The 19,332-nt window shown below is 39.3% G+C and overlaps 1 protein-coding gene across 8 annotated transcripts; it reads right to left on the bottom strand.

Moving 5' to 3' along the window:
* Positions 1-311: 311 nt before the first annotated feature.
* Positions 312-18,915, bottom strand: LOC105835112. Of its 8 annotated transcripts, none has more exons than XM_012678101.3 (11): positions 18,417-18,915; positions 11,833-12,957; positions 11,217-11,450; positions 10,858-11,058; positions 10,334-10,756; positions 9,771-10,235; positions 8,959-9,246; positions 8,065-8,520; positions 3,819-3,955; positions 3,453-3,583; positions 1,279-3,371 (listed from the first exon to the last, which is right to left on the bottom strand). In XM_012678101.3, exons 2-11 carry the CDS (start codon positions 12,547-12,549, stop codon positions 1,279-1,281), a joined length of 5,145 nt encoding a protein of 1,714 aa, XP_012533555.1. In that variant the 5' UTR covers positions 12,550-12,957; positions 18,417-18,915. The 8 variants fall into 8 exon arrangements, with proteins under 8 accessions (XP_012533557.1, XP_012533560.1, XP_012533559.1 ...); XM_012678102.3 differs by having other exon boundaries at positions 11,833-12,720; XM_036284321.1 differs by lacking the exon at positions 18,417-18,915 and adding an exon at positions 13,568-13,788 and having other exon boundaries at positions 11,833-12,720.
* Positions 18,916-19,332: the final 417 nt, after the last annotated feature.

Raw genomic sequence — 19,332 nt, 5'->3', positions numbered from 1 at the left:
AAAATTCGAAAAATAATTGCAACTTATATAATGTAGGAATATATCATAAAGCAGAATCATGTTTTGACTAGTGTATTTAATGTTTTAATACTATCATTTTCTAATTTATTTTATTAATACTTTTACAAAATAGATTTGAAGTAAATGTATAAAAAAGTTAAAAATAATTTCAATAATTTTAATCAGATACGTAATCTCTTCGTTTAGATAATTTTAATTTAGCGGAGCTTATAAGAGCTTGCAAGATATGTTAATGCCATATACTTAAGTGTATAAAATATATTTTTAGCTAAAACGACACAAAATATACATACTATATACAATACGAGCATTTATTATCATATATTGTACAAGGCTGGTAAGGCTTCAAATAAATATTTACAATAACCATCGTCAGGTGTTAACTTAATGACCACTGTTAGAGTCGAGTCTTTTTTGTAAATCCTTGAGATTTTATTCATATAAAAATTTAAATTGCTTTGAATAAATTCAATAAATAATCAAAAGTCATAAACTTGGAATATGAAATATCTGAACTTCCTTTAATTGCTTTGAATAAATATTAAACTATATTAAACTGTGCTGAAAATATTTAAAAGTGAAAATGTTTCAGAGTTTTATAATAAAAAATCAATTAGTCAACTTAATCGTGATATATTATTGTATCAAGTCAATTTAACGATAAATTATCTTTGATTTTCACAGTATTTAAAATTTTAAATACATTCAGATTTTATTTTAAAAGTTCCAACCATTTTGAACATATTACAAACTTTCAATTATCTTTTAGTTATCAATCATATAGACATCCCATTCAGAAATTTCATTCATATTTTATATCATAGTTTAAAAATGACTCGAAGTGGATTGAACCCATCGTTAGTCAACACAACAAAATATGGCGTACAATGTATAAATTTCGTAGAGTACGCTCGCACGCACATTTTGAAATTATTAAACAATATTCAAATCAATGATAAAATATAAAAAGATTAGAAATGAATATAGCACGCGCTGCATTTACATTATCATCAAAAAAACAAATTTTTATATATATACTATTTTAATCTTATAGAAATAAGATGTACAATAAATTCTAATGTAATTCGTTAACTATAACAAAAACAAAATTGCGAAGTTTTTACAATGTATATTGATCTATGATTATTCGCGAGGTCAGCTATATCGTCTATCAATTTTGAATCAATTTCTTGAAGATGTAGAAAAAGGCATATAAACATTTTGCGAGCACAACTAATCGCTAAATACAAGTTCGATTTACGTAGCAACGCGCTGCTTGGTCTCGCCTGTGTTTGGGTCTACGATGACCTTCTCCTTGACAGCTTTAATTTTAGTGGAGGTACGTATGGAAAGAGAATTGATCGTTTCGGTGAGTGGTAGGAATCTACCGTCCTCGCATTCTTTGAACAGTAATTCTTTCAACCGCTGACCACTCTTATCGTCTTTGCTGTTCGCGGATACCTTCTCCATCGTTAATGTCAGCATTTCGACTATAAGAAAGGACTCGGGTTTGTACAGCCTCGTGAAGTGCAGCTTGATGTGTTCACCGACGTTCTCGTCTTTCCGCGGAATGTAATCGCAATGCGGGCACGACGGCGTCATGCGCTCAATCCCATGGCGACGTTTGTGCGAGTCCATGACATCCTTATCAGTAGTGGAGAACGGACAGCTCAGGCAGCGAATCTTCTCCGCGTCGTTCTCATTCGTTGACGAGATGAGGCCCTTTTTTTGCATCAGTAGCAAACTCTGCCTATCCTGATTGGAAGGTTGCAGTGCAGCATTGTGATTGATATTGGACGTGTTATTGGCAGAAGACAATACTGTGAGCGCGTTAACGGCGGCAGCAGATGATCGCGAGGATTTACGCGACGTTCCTGACACACCTGCATCGATGATACTGTCGCTATCCACTGAAATTCGGTCGTCCTCGAATTGTCTTCGGGATGCCTGCGCTTCCGCGTTCGCCTGATGTTTCTTCAAATGCTGTACGTAATTCGCATAATATTTGACCGAGTAGTCACATGTATCGCAACGATAGCGTTGTTTCGCGCCATGCAAAGTTAGATGAACCCTATACTGTTCACGTTTTTCAAAAGCGGACGGACATTTGTGGCATTTATAGCGCTTTTCTTTCAGACGGCCATTCCGTAGATAACCTGGATAAACAAAATTGGGATTGCCGCGCATAAAGACACCGAATTGTGGATCCGGTGACAATTGCAATGGCGATCCGGGAGAGGATACCGGAGCAGAGTCGGTAGTGGTAGTGGGGGTAGACAATAGCTGCACAGTCGACACTTCGCTGGTTTCATTATGTCGTCGATGTACCACCTGATGTTTTAATAAATTTTGTGCAGTTTTCGATGAATAATCGCAGTCATTACATTTGAACCGGTTATTCGAACCATGTAATGTCATGTGATACTCTAAAGCATCTAGTTTGAAGTAACGAGCCGGACACTTAGCGCATGTAAACACCTGATTCCCAGTCCTTTGAACAGTCACTGTAGTGCCATTAATATTGTTGTAGGAACTATTTACGTTCTCATTGATCTCAACGACAATCCACGCGACATTTAGGCCACCGTTATCATTGTTCTCCCGATTCTCCGTCTCGACGCATGCTGTCGCGGGTGGTGGGTAACGTTGCGAGTGACCATACAAAGACAACAGATACTTGGTGCGCTCTTGATATTCTGTCGAGTGTGCTTTTTGATGAGCTAGTAAGTGCGCCGGTTGTCGCGCTGCATACGAGCACCACTGGCATGAATACGCCAGTTCCGTTGTGTGATACCGGAGATGAATACGCAACTCTTTTTCGCACAGAAATCGTGCTGGGCACTTGCCACAACAGTGCACCAAACGGGAATCCTGTAGATCGGGCTCGCTGCCTAACACAGGAATTTCTGACATGCCAAGCAACATAACCAGATCATTCACCTGTTGGGCATCAGGTCGTGTTTCGTCGACAAGACAATGAACAGTACCGAGAGTTCCTGCATGCATTTCTGTATGCGCGGTCATAACTTCCCGACGTGAGCAAGTAAAGCTACAGTCCGCGCAAGCGATTAAGGGACCCTGAGTTGGCATGTCTACATGCATTGTCTCATGATCGAGCACCTCTGCACGTCGCGATGAGATAAACGGACAGTGACGACATTTAAGCATTTTTGTCAAAGTACCATCTAGCTTCGATACCCAAACCAGCGGAGCATCCGGAAGGGCACGAGTATCCAGAAGAAACGACGATGGCGACTGAGGTTCCGTAATCTTTGTAGATGCCGTCACATTGTTGCACGACGTTATCTGAATCACTTGTTCTATGGACGAGTCCTTTGTTCGTGAAACACCTGTAACAAATAGTCAGATTGCAGCATTTTGTTACGTACACTTGTTACGTTTGTACAATGCATTGTGTTATAATAACTTACTGCTTTCGGAAATTGATATTTGTTCTTGGAAATTTATTGGAGATTTATTCTTGGAAATCTGGACATCCATATTTTGTTGATGCATAACTGCCAGCTCTTCCCCGTGGAGTCTAACATGCTCTAATAGTTCTCTGTAATAATACACAACAAATACCGCAATTGCATTATATGTTGTATTTAAATATATTTAATTATATATAATACAAATGTTTTATGTGTATAAAATACTATATCTTTTATTATTGATACAAATAAGAAATAAGTATTTCTTAATCTTAAATGAGAATAGTTGATAATAGAATTAAATCATAAATTTTAAAAAACGGAACATTTGTGTTAATAAAATAAGTTACCAGCGACACATACGCCTTTGTACTAACGTAGTATGGACAAAGATAGCATTTAAATATAGCTTCTAAGTTTGGTCGATGGTGCGTCCTATGAAGGGATAAAGTAGCAGCATCCGATGCTGAAAACGGACAATCCCCGCAAATAAACAAATTCTGCAAAAAACAAAACAAAGTAGCATTAAATTATAATGGGTTAGTTACTTGGTTAATTACTATATAAGTCTTAGATCAGTATTCACAGTCAGGTCTTATATATAAAATCATCTTAAATACTATCTTAAGATGTCATCAACCAAAAAACATATTAGCATCTTAAGACAGTGCTTGAGACAATCTTGAAAAGAGATTTGACCATGAATACTGACCTTAGTTGTTATATACTAAAAAGATTACATCAGGGAGTTGTATCATTAATTTCAAGCTTATGTCTACATAGATGTTTTACATATTCTTGCATAATTTTTACGCAAATCTTTTTCACGTAAACAATGTAAGTAATGTAAATTATTATAAATTACAAAATTTAATACAAAAAAGTAATCAAGCTGTAAAATTATTAATATATTTGACTTTAGTATTGTCTGTGATAAAGTAAAAATTTATAATATTAAAAATAAGAAACGGATTATAATTTTCATTATTTTTGATAAAATTGTTATCGTCTATAATCTATAGATTGTGTATATGGATGATACATAAAACATAGTTTACATAGTTTATATTATAGATATATATGTATTATTACAATCTAATTATACCAGTTACAACATTGAACTCAGCACTTTTGATGTAAGAGGGACAAAGTGCATGTAACATGTCATTATTTTAAAAATTATACACACGTTTACATTTAAATATTTTTGATGAATTACGTTGGTAATTATTATTGGCGTTTTCCAATAAAGATTCTCATTATGTAGTGTAATACAATGAATTATTTTATCTGTGTTTAATATAAATACCGTGTTTAATAATTGCTCATAAAACAGGTAATCGTTTCATACTATGTCTTTTGTTGCAAAACATGCACATAATAAATAAAAATAAAATAAATATTCTATTATGTAATTCATTTATTTACCGCAACATTTATTATTACTGAATTATATATATTACAATTTTTATTTTCGTATTATCAATATATCTTTGTTACTATTTATCCAACCAAATTACTGTGAATATTTTGAATAATACAAAAATAATTTCTTATTATTTAATATTTACTTGTAATTTACACGTGCACACATTGCACTAATTGATGTTTTCTAAACAGTTTGGTTAGGTAATAGGGCGCCATTTTCTCGATGATACAAATTGACACATGCACATTAGAAGTTTGTTTCCTCAAAAAAGTAGTGTGTTCCAACTGATATAACTAGACTATGGTAATGTAGATGATTAATATATATAATACAGTTTACATAAATGTTCAACCCTGGAGTAGCCTCTAACCATAGTAGTGATTGTTAAGGGAATGGTAAACTGTTCGTCAAATTTGATCGAGGTCGATAATGTAGAATCATTTGTGCACATCATTAAGACCGGATCTACAATAGGTGTATACCGATAATTTTTCTACTCACTAATCTTTTAATTGCATTTAGGGCCGATTTCACCAACTCCGGTTACCTTAACCGGCCGGTTATTCCATTGGAATTGACCAATCGCATTTGTTAATTTTGCTTAATGACAAATACGATTGGTCAATTCCAATGGAATAATCGGTCGGTTAAGAACTAAAAATTCTTCTCCAAAATTAAAGTATAGACGATAACAAAATCCGACGTAACGATTTTGTAAAAAAAAACGAAAAAAATTTTTAATTAGTTTCTGACGTAACAAAATGTGCTTGAGATAAAAATTTAAATCTTGTACACATAATTCAAGCCTGGGTCGTTATCGAGTGAACATTTAGAAACAATACCACGCTTTCAGATTGAGCGTGGGCGTTCTAATAAAAAAGTTTAATAAGTACGAAAATTTCGTGTCTGAAAAGAGCAGTCTAAAAATTTTTTTTAATTCTTGGTATAAAATTCAATTCACAAGCTGATATTAATACATAAACTTTAATTTTGAAAAAAGATTTTCAAATCTATAAAATACATACAAAATTTTGTTAATAATGTGCACAAATGACTCTACATTATCGACCTCAATCAAGTTTGACTACCAGTTTAGCATCGGGAATCCTAAAGTCGTCTATTTTACCGACATTTTTTTATTAAACTGATCTTTTAATTGGCTTATAGAATCGTAAAACTTTTACAGAATTAAAATACGCGTCAAAATCTAGGGATATACGGTCGATTTAATATAAAAAACGAAAAAAAAATTCATTTTTAGTACGTAGAGCTGTCACTTGATGACAATGGCCGGAATTCATAGTCGAATCTTATTCAAGTTCCAGCTTAAGCACGATCTTGAGACGTCAATACTGTTATTTCATTGGTTAAGTAAGTCTCAAGTCGGCTCGAAGCTAGACTTAAGACAATGCTTGAGCTTAAGATCGGTCTATGAATCCCGTCCAATATTTGCTTAGGCCGGTATTCATAGTCGGATCTTATATTTAAAATCATCTTAAGTATTGTCTTAAGATGCCATCAGCCAATCACAGAGCCGTATTAGCATCTTAAGACATTGCTTGCAACGATCTTTAAATAAGATTCGATTGTGAATACCGGCCTTAGTGTACAAAATCTACGATATATATATATATATATATATATATATATATATATATATATATATGTATATATGTACTAAATGAAACCGTATTCCTCTAGGGATAACATATACAAACAATATCGTGCAATTCAAACTAGGATTGAAAAAGTTTAGAAAAAAAGATTAGTTTCATGAACTTTTTATAACTACAAATCCAGATATAGGTTAGAAAAAAAGCAGTCTGAAAAAAATTGTTTTTTCTCGTTATAAAATCCAGTCTGGAAAAGGATTTCCAAATCTGTAAAAGAAATACATACGAAATCTTGTTTATGGTACGAATGACTACATTATCGACCCCGATCAAGTTTGACGGGCAATGCTGGAATTGTCTGTTTTACCGACAAAAAGATAGTAATTTTTGTTTTGCAATATTTTTTTATTTCTTTTATAGATTTGGAAATCCTTCTCCAGAATAAAAGAATACGTATTGCTACCAGTCTGTGGAGTGAAGTTTCTACCAAAAACGGAAAAAAATTGTTAATTTGCTGTCACATAACAATATTTATTTAATATAAAAGATCTACAATTTGTACTTACGAAATTCGTATTCACATACTAGTAGACGACGAGAACAGTGTCAAGTTTCGAAAAGTAGATTTTAGTGCTTAATTGATACGAAATTGTGAAACGAAAATTTAGGTTATATACGCGTAAAAAGTCGAAAAGTAGAGCAATAAAAATATTTTTTGTTCTCGATATAAAGTCCAATTCACAGATGGATATTAATATGTATACTTTAATTCTGGAAAAAATTTCCAAATCTATAAAAAAAATATATACAAAATCTCATTAATGATGTGCACGAATGACTTTACATTATCGACCCCGATCAAGTTTGAGAGGCAGTCCAGCACCCCCTTAAGCCAGCATAACCAATCTCATTATTCTGATGTGGGCAAATTTTATTGGTAGTATAATTTATTTTTCGCAATATAACTTTTTTTTCAAAGAAATAATGCTGACTCATAGCATGTTTCTAATTCTGCTGATAAAAATGATTTAAAATACAAATTACTATTTGTAGTCGACAATGTCATTACTCTTCAAGTACTGCCAGGGCTCCAGAACCCCAGAACCCTTTAGTGATGATGAAAATTTGCCCAAGGCTGATGTTCTTTAATAATATCTCGTCAGTAACAATAGACAAATCTAGCCTACTAGAAGTACAGAATTTGAAAAGTGATTAAACGCTAACTTAGTAATTTTAGAATTATATATTCTCCTATTGTCAGTATTTTTTTTTTAATGAGTTAAATAAGAATATATGTGTATGTATACAGATGTGTATGTCATATATATTGTTAATATAGATTATCAACAATTTTATATTATAGAAAAAGATAAAAGAAATAATTTTGTCAGGAAACGAAAAGATAGAATTTAATTTAAAAGTAAAGTTTTAATTAAAATTTTTCTGAATCCCAAGAAAATTTCACTAAAAACCCATGATTTTCAAGCGTACAATAATTCCAAGTTTTCCCAGTTTCTCCCGACAGAATAAAGTCTAAAGAAATTTTATTTAACAATACAGAACTTACCCTTTCTTCGATGGATTCATGACCAGCAGATTCGTAATGGGATTTAACATGTAACAACACATTATCTTTGTTGGTATCTCGATAATTACAACGTTTACACTTCCATTGGGTGCGTTTGCTCTCGTCTATCGCTGGGGATATAGAGACTGCACCACCACCACTAGGAGTTTGTATATGCATAGTAATAGGACTGTTCTTCAACAGAGACTGTCCACGACTTCTAATCGCTGCTTTGAGCGGTGGTGGAGGTCGTAGATTCACGTCTACATTTTGAGTATTTTGATTTGCCTCACTTGACGGTAAAATCGTGATAGAAGATTGCGTAGATGCCGAATCAGATATCGGAACATACTCTTTATTGCCCACAATTAACACCTTTGTCGGCAATTCTTCGGAATTTGTTTCCTCTATGCTACGCTGCTCCATACGATCTTCGTCCCATGATTGCTGCTCTACCTGGAGCAGAGATATTTCACCATGTAAATAAAATCTCACAGTAGAACGCGTTAAATGTCGAGATGTCGAATGTCATGAAATCGTCGTTTGTCAAACTATATCATAAAAAATTTTGTATCGCGCTCATGATAAACCGGCGAACGTTTTGTTTCGATTTTTATTTACAACTCTCGAAAACATCGACCGAACTTTTTTTGTAGAGAAAAATAAGATCGATGTCTTCCATCTATTAATTACTAAGAATATGCTTACAAATAAGTGTCACAATGCAATAGTGATCAAGCGTCCGAGCGCCGTGGCCGAATTGTGGTGCCGAGATTTTTTTTTCATCTTACATTGCCTTTCGACAAGGCAATTATTAAATTCATTAAACTATTGTATCGATGTGAGATATAAGGACAATGAATTATTCTATGTAACTGAGATTCATTATTTCACCTGTGCAAGATATTTGTTATATTTGGAATAATTCCGTCGACCCGTCTCATCCGTCATGAGCACTCTGGCGCTCGTATGCACTGCGTCTTTAGCCGCTTTAAGCTTAATATGTTTTGTGATGTCCCATCGCCAGTTAGAACGATACGCGCACATTGAACACTCGAACGGCTTCCGGTTTAAATGACCGACTATATGTACGTGAAAGCGACTTGCGGTGGAAGCCCAAAATGGACAATGGGGACATTTGAATACCCGTCGCCCGGTCGGATGTGTCGGACCACCTTCAAACTGACAAAAGTTTTTTTTATCGTAATAAATAGGATTGCCAGTAAATAATTAGAAATCAACTAGTAACGAACTCGAAAGAGAAAGATGCTCGACATCCACTATATGCAATATGTAAAGCACATTCTTAATAATAAATGAAAAAAAAAAAAAAACAACGAGGCTCGCTCTAAAGGTTCTAATCAACGCTCATTATTTCGCGATACATAGAGTATAATCTTTATGCATACTTCTACAAAATACCTCTGTGCTAACACTAACAATCACAGCAACAGCAACACTTGTAGGTCTTTAACTATCTTACAGAAATGAGAAATTATAAAACACATAGCCAAAATAGAAGAATATTCACATAGCAACAATAAGAATTTACTTCCCAAATAGAAATCTCATAAATGCCTTCTACAAACGAACTTTGCAAACTTTATTTGCTTTATACAGACTTCTCGATGGTTTTCGCATCTAGGGTCGCGGTTGCGATAAGTTTTCTTATTATAAAAATAAATCATTATTATGAAGCACCGTACCGGAGGTCCAGAAGAATTTAGTCCTCTGAGATTCGCGTCCCAATCCATTTGCGACGAAAAAGAGTACGAGGTCATGCGGACGTCCGAGCGATTCGTTACTTTCTCTAAACTACTATCGATGGACGACGTTACGTCGTTGCGCGAATGGCAGTATTGCATATGCGTTTGGAGATCAGTTGTACTCTTGCAACGTCTTCTACACTTAGGACAACGTGTCGTGCCCACGGACACGCTGAGCGCCGTGTGGTGGGTCTGTTTGTGGCAAGCTAGCTCTTCCATGCTACTAGCTTTAAACGTACACCAGCATTTCAAGTCGTTCTCACTACTTACAGCTACCTCCGGCACACCGTTATTAATCGACGTCGCAGTAGTCGTTAGCTTTTCTTTCAGTTTATCGAAGAAGGAGGCGTTCTTTCTCTCAAATACTCCAGCCGCAGTATTAAGATTCCTCTTCGAATTTGCGGCCTGAAAACGGACGACCCAACATCGATAAAAAACATGACGTGTCTATATCGCAATTACTTCTTTTTTTAGGTCAACCATACTAAATTATTTCAACCAACCTCCTTGTTCAACTTAGCTAGCTCCGTATCCCTCGCGATTTGTGCCAGTTCAGGTCTCACCCTAACGCGCGGAACTTTCAGCAGGGTCGCAGGTGGCCCACTATTGTTGACCGTATTATTGAGCTTGGTGCTCGCTATACTCAACGGAATTAGCATTGGCAGTGGTTTTCTTGGCTTCGATGGAGTAACCGGCGTGTGGCACTCCGCTACATGACGCTGCATCTCGGAGTCCCAGGCTGTTATGAATTGGCAGCCTTTCTCTTCGCATTTTAACGCGATACACTCGGCGTTGGCCAGGGCGCTTTTCTTATCGTCTATTGAAATTAGCGAGTGATCTGATACGAACGAATCGGAAGAACCGACCGATGTGGCGGTTGTATTTCCACTTTTATTTATCACCTCTCGAAAGTCGCTGGCTCCAACCTAACGAACATTAAATACGTTATATCGGAGTGATTAATTAACTGGGTGGTCTTTAACGCGTGAACAAAATTACGATTATATGATATATATGCTTATAATACCTGGTTGTAACGTTTTGGACTATTTCGTGGCTTACGTTCAAAAGCGTTATTACTTTTGCGGTTGACCTGACCCACAGGTGGGTCATGATGATACGACTCATGCACCGTTAAGCTCTGACGGATATCAGCAGTAAAATTACATGCACGACATTTGAAAGCACCTCCACCTCCATGATTCCGCATGTGTCTTTCTAGATTCCACTGAAAAACAGCGTTAAAGGCACACATATAATCTACATAATCTCAAGAGTGTAATCTTGCAAGCTTCATTGAAACCCTGGAAAGTTTTGTTTTTTGTTTCTGATATGCTTAAAAACATATCTGCAGGGAAACACAAGTAGTGTAGTGGAGGAACAAACCTTATACGCTGAACTAAAATCACAAGCATCGCACTTGATCATCGGCATAGAATGATATTTAACATGCTTAGTATAACGCGCTCTGATGTGCGTCACGTAATCGCATTTTGCGCAGCGAAAGAATTTTCTTTTCAAATGATGCGCTCTTTGGTGATTTTCAAGATCTTTCACGTTCAATGCGACATACGAGCACGCAGGGCAACGATTTTTGACTGGACTGTGCCCGTTTTCGCCCTAAAAATTACATATAAAAAACATATTCCTGCGACCTAGGAGCATGTGTGTGTCTTGATCTATAATTGTTTCGCTTATAGCACGTTTCGTTCACTACGTTCACTATAAATTACGGCAATCGCGGTAAAATAGCGCACAACACTGCGTCCCTAATAATGACTCGTATAACCGTCAATGCTATCGCCCTCCGTTTTTAAAACGGAGCTTTCTCTTTCCGTTTTAAAAACGGCCATGATGTTTAAAGGGGCGAGGGAGAGAAAGAAAGAGAAAGAGAGAAGAAAAAAAATGAATAAAAAGGAATTTAAAAGAAAAGCAAAAAACGCGAAAAACAGCAGATCAAACGAGAGAAAGAGAGAGAGAGAGAAAGAGTGCAATAGCTCACCTTATAATTGTGCATCTTCCGCAGGTGCTCGAAGTAGGCTTTGATACTCAGCAGCATCTTCGGCGGGTCGCAGGTCTTGCATTCGTAAGACGCGCAGCTGTTCACCTCTTCGACGTCGATCGTCTCCTCGGAATTCATCACGACGTCGACGTCGACATCGCCATCCAGCGTCTCCTCGTCGCCGTCCTGTTGCTGCTCCCCATCCTCCTCTTCTTCTTCCTCCTCCTCCTCCTCCTCCTCCTCTTCCTTCTGCTCCTCCTCCTGCTCCTCGTCAGCGGTGGCGTCGACGGCGGTCATCGTCAACTCCTCGTCGTCGTCGTCGTCGTCGTGGTTGTCGCCCCCGTCTCCCATCTCGCACGCTTTGTTCACAGCCGCGCCGGACACCGAGACGTTCGTGTTATTATCTTTACTCCTCTTCGTCGCGGAGTCGGGTCTCTTCGTATCGCGCTCCGCCTCGTGACTCTCCACTGCTTTAAGGTTACCTTCTTCCGGTCGCGCCGACGTGGTCGCCCCGTCGACGACGGGCTCCACCGTTTTCGCACGTCTCTGAGGCTGCGCTCGCGGCCGCAGGGCACGCAACCGGGGCAGCCTTCCCGACATCTTGGACGAGAGCCGCGCGCTTCCGCGCAGACTTCTTCGCTCGCCCTTGCCCTCTGCAGGAGGAGGAAGCGCGACGCGCGCGCGCGCGCCCATTCGCTCGCTCGCTCGCTCGCTCATCTCTCTCTCTCTCTCTCTCTCTCTCGCTCTCGCTCTTTCCCTTTCCTTCTCCGCGCAGGAATAATTATTCACCACGTTCTCTCTTCACCGACGTCCAGCGCGAAGCACCGTCATCATCATCATCATCATCATCATCATCATGGTCGTCGTCGACGGACTCTGGTCTCTCTCCTGGGCAATAACGATTACGATATTACTATACGCTTGCGGCACTCGTCGCTGCTGCTGGCTACTCCTCCTCGATTTTGTTGCCACTGTCGCTCTTGTTGCTGGCGCATTCACGCGCGTCGCACGGCACGACGACGACGACGACGACAGGGGCGACGAGACGCTCTTTCTCTCTCTCTCTCTCTCTCTCCGCTCTTGCCTCGAGTGTGTGTGGTCCGCCTGACACTCTCTCGCACGAGTCTGGAGAGATTAAAAACCTTTATCGGAGCGATAGCGTGGCCCGCGCCAGCGACCACGCGACTGCAGGCCGCTACACTGACGATGCCGATGGGCCGTTCCTCTCCCCCCGTATCGTATATTGTTGTTGACTCGCGCAACAACGATACACGATCCTCCTAGTTCTCTTTATTTCTTCCGCGCGCCGTCAGCCGTCGCGTGTCGTCGTCGTGGGGCGTCGCGACTCACGGAAATGCCAAACCGGATGTTGGTACTCCCGCGTGCGTGCCCGCGTGCCTCACTGTGCCTCACGATGGAGGCGAGACGCGGAGGACATGGCCGCGTGCAAAGCGACAACGGCAACGGTGGTAAATGACGATGGTGGTGGTCGTCGCCGTCGCCGCCACGGCGGCCACCATTTTCTTTTCCCTCTCTCCCTCCGTCCGTGTCGCGCCAAGTGAAATTCGAGAAAAATCGAGAAAATAATCGTCTCTTAATCCGCGTGTGACATTCTCCGCCGCGTCCCCCTCCCCCCCCCCCTCCCCGTCGACTTAAAAGCGCGCGCGTTCGATCTCTTCTTTTTTTTTTTTATTCCCTCCTGCTCCTCCGCCGCTATTATATTTTATATACCTACTCCTTTTCTTCGTCGTCGTCGTCGCCGCCGTCGCCGCCGCTCTAATCGCGCGACACCGCGAGACCGGATCTAATCGCGCGTGCAAAGCAAGAGCGTAAATATTCGCGATCGTCGATTATACTCCTCGGCAAGTTCTCCTCCCCGCCCCTCCGAGCGCGATTTCTAAACTTGTGACGCGATCTTTGGAACCGAGGACGCGAGAATAAGGTGCGAAGAAAAGGGAGGGAGGATGGAGAGGGGGGAGGGGGACGCGCCGCGCGGACCCGACGTCGATACTACCTAAGGCGGCCCTCGATCGACTCTCGCGTTCCTCTTCCGCTCCAGATCCGCGCCGCGCGCGCGGACGTCATCGCATAAATATGGCCGCGTTTCCAACAGCGACGATCGGCGCTAACGATGGCCGATCGACGCGCCCGGCGTTCTCGTTGAGACGACGCGGCGGCGGCGCGTCGTCGTTCCGCCCAGCTCCGCCGTTTTTTCTCGAAAGAACCGTGCACACGGCTGAAGCCGTTTCGGGCTGAAAGGGATCGAGCCGACGATCTGTCCCGTGCGACATCAAATCGTCCCGGGAAGGGACGGGAATCGTCCATTAGCTCGCGCGATCACGCGCGGATCGAATTCACAGCCAAGTGGCTGCCATGGCCGCGGTGTCGCGCACCGCCGCGCCGCCATGATTAACCCCGGGCGCAGCGCTGCCCCGCGACCTGCTCTTGTCCGCGCGCGATATGTCATTTGTATACGCGGCGAATGAGACGGGAGAAGAGAGATTTTTCCTATCCGTGATCCGAGCGAATGAATGATTCCGAGGGACGACGTTGCGCAACGGTCCGGCGGACGCCCGATACACACACGTATTGCGGACGAACGCTCAGTTCTCGCGCTAGGAAAAGCAATTATTAATTTTTTGTTTAGTTTCTTTAGTAACAATTATCTTTGCAAGGATTATCTTCTTGATAAAAGAGTCTCAAAATACACTCGTCATTTACTTGAAACGAGTTTACTTGAAATAAAAACATTTGTTTACGAAGAGAAAGACGTACGTATGACTTGAATTGAATAAATATCTTACCATTGTATATTTTAAATACTTTATATATAAATTTATATATCCACACAAATATATCATGCGTACCATATTATAGGCATCAAATTTGTTCAAAGTATATTCTTGAATTCTAATAATTTGATACTTTACTCAAGAATATCAAATTAAAAATTCGATTTACTCACTTGTTTTTTTTTTTACTTTTCTTCAATTTAATTTTATAATATTTTTTGGAAGAGAACAAATAAATTCTCTTTTTTCTAAAGTTTATGATAATTATATTTAAGATTATTATCAAGAGAATATTCTTTGTTAAAGATGACCGTTAGGCGTAGTCTACAATGAAGATTTAAGCTTTAAGCCATAAGAAATTGATCAATCATAGTTGATTTTTATAAAAATATAATACTTAATTGTGATTTGTCAATTTCTTACGGCTTAAAGCTTAAGTCTTCATTGTAGACTACGCCTTACTTATTACAAAAATGTAATGGGTAATCGCTTTTCTTGCAACAGAATTGATATTTTTCTGCGTGCAAGCTACTTATACGGTTATTCAACGAATTTTATGCCTTATGAGAGATAGAGATCGATGATCATGATTTTTACAAGAAAATGAATGAAAGATTTTTAACTTTACGTATATTACAATACGTCTACATTGCTCGTATTCATATAGTCTTTCCTCGTATTCAAGGCCTCCTTAAATTTATCTTTAGATGTTTTTCAGTCAATAAAATAATCTATAGATCATCTAAAGATAAACTTAAGGAGGCCTTGAATGTAAGGTCTGATTATGAATACGAGCATATGTCTCTTGATGAGTATTAAAAAAAAATTTTGCTCTTACATGTCGTTGCAACTAATTAACCTAACTAATCAACCTCGGGGTTGATTGTCACACTGTGAAATTTTTATGCGATAATTTATATTGAATTCTAGAACGGCTTATTGGATGGATAATTATGTTTTTTCATTCTAAAGCATTTAAAATAATGTCAGGCGAGTTTTATTTTTGTCTTTCTTTTTTCTGTTTTCGTAGCGTAATTTCTATGAAAAATGCAAAAAAATGCATTAATATCAAGAGATTAAAAGGGATAGTGACTGTCACTAATCCCACCTTAATTGGGTTAATTGATCTACAATCTGATTTTATCTTTAATGAAAAAGACTACATCCACAAATTTTATCACGATAATGATTAACTAACTGAAGCAAAAATTATCTAAGACATGCCATTTTGTAAAAAAATCTTGATTATACCAAAAATTATATAAAATCTTGGTAATATAAAAAAACAATACTTTTACAAAGCAAATTTAAATTTGCGCATAATGCGATTAATCAATCGATGATTTAAAAGAATTTGGCTCAAATCATTCAGATGTATACGTCATCTTAGAAAATACATATTGGACCGTTCTACTCTACATTAAGAAACTACTCTTTTGATTGAATAAAACAAAATTTTATTGACTCTTGTTTGGATAGGAAATTTTGACACAAGTAGATCTCATTGTAACATTCTATTTACTTTTAATAATATATTTTTTATAATAACAAGATAACGAAAACATTTTTTTATTCTGAGAAATCTATTTAATTAAGTAAGTCCATGCACTATAAGTATAAAGAATTAGACAAATTATCTATCCCGGTTATTCGCGTCCGTTTTCATTTTTCTCGCCTGCGCGCATATAATTATCTCTTGATGCGAGGAAGAAAAGGCTTTCAATGCGGAATAATTAGATAGAATTTAGAATTTTTTGAAAATCTAAAAAAACTGCCAATAATAAATTAATAATTTCAAATCGATTTGCGCAAACTTAAAAATTATGCGTCTTTACCTGGATTTAAGCTTCTACCAGTCTATTATTATTATCTAGTGTATTTTAAAAGGTACCTCATAATTAAATTCTAAATCAATGATATTACAAATCTTGTTTCTCCTTGCGATAAGATACGTTTTTTAAATAAATGTCCAATGATACGCTTTGGCATAAGATATCGCAGCCAAGCGATACACCGTTCTTATTTAGATATCGATGTTGAATGTCCGAGAAGGGACGTCACGATTTCCCGGGATCAACGCGTAGGGGAAGGTGGGGCATGACTGGCACCCTAACTTTAATTTAAGATTGTAATTCAACATTTAAAGATTTGAAAAATTGAAAAAATGCAATAAATAGATAGACACGTCTAGAAACAAAATTAATAGTTAAAATTTTTTTTTAATTATAGTTTATGCTAAAAATAAAAAAATAAAGTTTTTCAAAAATGCTCTACGTGCCCAATTAACGGGTGGAGCATAGCACGGTATGGGGCACAAATAGCACGGTCATCACCATCGACATAAAGCATGGACTGCAATGGCAGAGAAAACATGTCCGACCAAAAGAGAGAGACAGCAACTGGACCAGGTCAAGCGCTGTCTCTGTCTAACCAGTAACATAGTGGGCGCCAGACAGAGAAAGAAATTGACCCGGACTACATCTCCTCTTTGTCTACCGGACACTTTTCAAGAGCTTTTTGCAGGGAATGCGCAGTCCATGCTTTATGTCGATGGTCATTACACTTGCATCAGCGCCATCAGCCCATCTTTTTTTTGACTTGCGTTATTTTGCAGGTTAAGAGAGATCAGCTGATTCATCTGCGCAGCTCTGCCGCCGTAGACGCCGTGTGCCACTCGTGGCACTCGTGCCCCACCTGAGGTGCCATGCGTGCCCCATTTTAACACAATTTTTAATTGATTATTAAATTATTTATAAAGATTTTCAGATGAAAAAAAACAGAAGTCGAAAGTTTAAAACTGAAACTATCAAATGCGTTTGGTTTCATTTGAAAAAATTATTATTTTTGTACCGAGCGAATGAAAAATAAAGCCAACCCTTTTTTGTGCTCCGAATTTCCAATTCGCTAAATTAATTGATAAACTTTCTTTTTGATATCGTAAGTCCAGAGAAAACACTAGAAGCATTTCTGATTAAGTTTTCATAAAAATTTAATTTTTGTCATTTATTCATATTGATAATATTCAGGTACCAAACTGAGCTGCCCTATCATCGTGCCCGTTCCCTTAATCCCTTTTAACTGCGAATAGAACGAGAGTTCCATTCAGTACGCCCGCATTATGACAGGTTTGGTCGTGTCCCGATATCCGATGAAGAATAGCGGAAACGAATGTGTAGAATGTGCAGGCCATAATAAATGACATTAAAATGAGTCGTGATTGAAAAGTGAGTTTTAATAATTATTTTAGAGTGATTTTGACACAACAATAATTTTTTGTTTTATTTTAACAAGGATTCTGTGGAATAGTGTGTGTGTGTGTGTGTGTGTGTGTGTGTGTGTGTGTGTGTGTGTGTGTGTGTGTGTGTGTGTGTGTGTGTGTGCGTGCGTGCGTGCGTGCGTGCGCGTGCATGTGTGTGAGTGCGCGCGCGCGTTTCGGATCTACGCGGAGGAATCGTCGTCGGATGACGCGGCTGGCCGCGATTGATCCGCCCGGACAGTGGTTTCCAGGCGTCGATCATCAATTCATTACACAATTCCGTTTCTCGCCTCTTCCACACGATGGAGGCTCACAACGAGAGGACAAGAAAAAAAATCCGAGAACCGATCGAAGGAGCAATCGGGAGGACGGCCATATTGCGAGGCCGCAATTCCTCGAAGACCCTCGCTATACTTTTCGCATTCCGTGTCGTTTCTAACGCTCCCACGAGTGTGTATTTACTTTCGCCAATCGGAAGGGGTATATTAATAGGGTCGTCCCGTGGGGACAACGACGACAATTAATTGGAAACAAACCTTCGTACCACCTGCGCCACTGTCCCGCAACGGTTCTTGTGGTAGGTTGTCCCAAATACTATGGTACACGATCATTTAGCGTCGCGTCATCAGCGACGATCGAGCATGCGGCCAACCCAAAAAGCCCCCACCCCGAGGTTCCACTGATCGTCGAGGCTATATTCGCTCGTTCGTCTTGTGTGTCGCATCAACTTTCTACCTCAGAAAGTAATCAACGACGACGGCACAAAAAAGATCGTCGTCGCGACGCCGTGGTCGCTCGCTTCCCCTTTTCCTCACTTCTCAGCTAACGCAATCCCCCTTTATCTAGCTTTGTCTATCTGAGTCTCTCTCTGTCTTTCTCTCTGTCTCAATCTTTCTCTTTCTCCCTCACTCCGCTCCAACTCGCTTCTTGCCGAATTCTTTCGTTCTCTCCGGTTACCGCGCGGCTTCGATCGCGAATATATATCGCTCTTTCGTCACCGGCGTCAGCACTGGCCGTCGGAGCGGATGGTGGATCGTAGGAAGACTACGAGAAGGCGAACGGGCGCAGCTCCTTCTCTCCTCCACCCCTCCGCCGCGCCCCTGCGGTAGGCCGACTTGGCCAGCAGTTGCGACGACGATGGTGATGGCGATGGCAATGGCGCCATCTGCAATTCCGATTCCCCATTCCGACGCCGCCGGAGGAAGCTGGTCATTCTTCCCATCGCATCCTCTCTTCATCTCCCGGGTTTCACCGGAAATCTCCCGGGCAGTACGCGAAGAAAGAAACTTATATTCTCTTGTAAAGTTCGAAAGCGGATGCTCGGAGGAGGCCCGTTCGCTCTATAGTGGCGGCCTCTGACTACAACAGTTGATCCCACCGGATCAACTGTACGAGAAACGTGCGTCTCAATGCTGAAAGCATTGAGTCCCTTTTCTGTTTTTTTTTTCTCCC

Source organism: Monomorium pharaonis, chromosome 3 (genome assembly GCF_013373865.1).
Source record: "Monomorium pharaonis isolate MP-MQ-018 chromosome 3, ASM1337386v2, whole genome shotgun sequence".
NCBI lineage: Eukaryota > Metazoa > Arthropoda > Insecta > Hymenoptera > Formicidae > Monomorium > Monomorium pharaonis.
The sequence above is the reverse complement of the archived record's forward strand: the minus strand, read 5'-3'. Positions and strand labels throughout refer to the sequence as shown.

What these genes read in the sequence shown, in the direction of transcription:
- LOC105835112 (XM_012678101.3), bottom strand. Translation starts at nt 12,549, where the DNA reads ATGAGCGAGCGAGCGAGCGAGCGAATGGGCGCGCGCGCGCGCGTCGCG. An exon ending in GGAAGATGCACAATTATAAG is followed by an intron (nt 11,451 to 11,832) that starts GTGAGCTATTGC and finishes TGTAATTTTTAG; the next exon opens with GGCGAAAACGGGCACAGTCC. An exon ending in ATAACAAATATCTTGCACAG is followed by an intron (nt 8,521 to 8,958) that starts GTGAAATAATGA and finishes TCTCTGCTCCAG; the next exon opens with GTAGAGCAGCAATCATGGGA.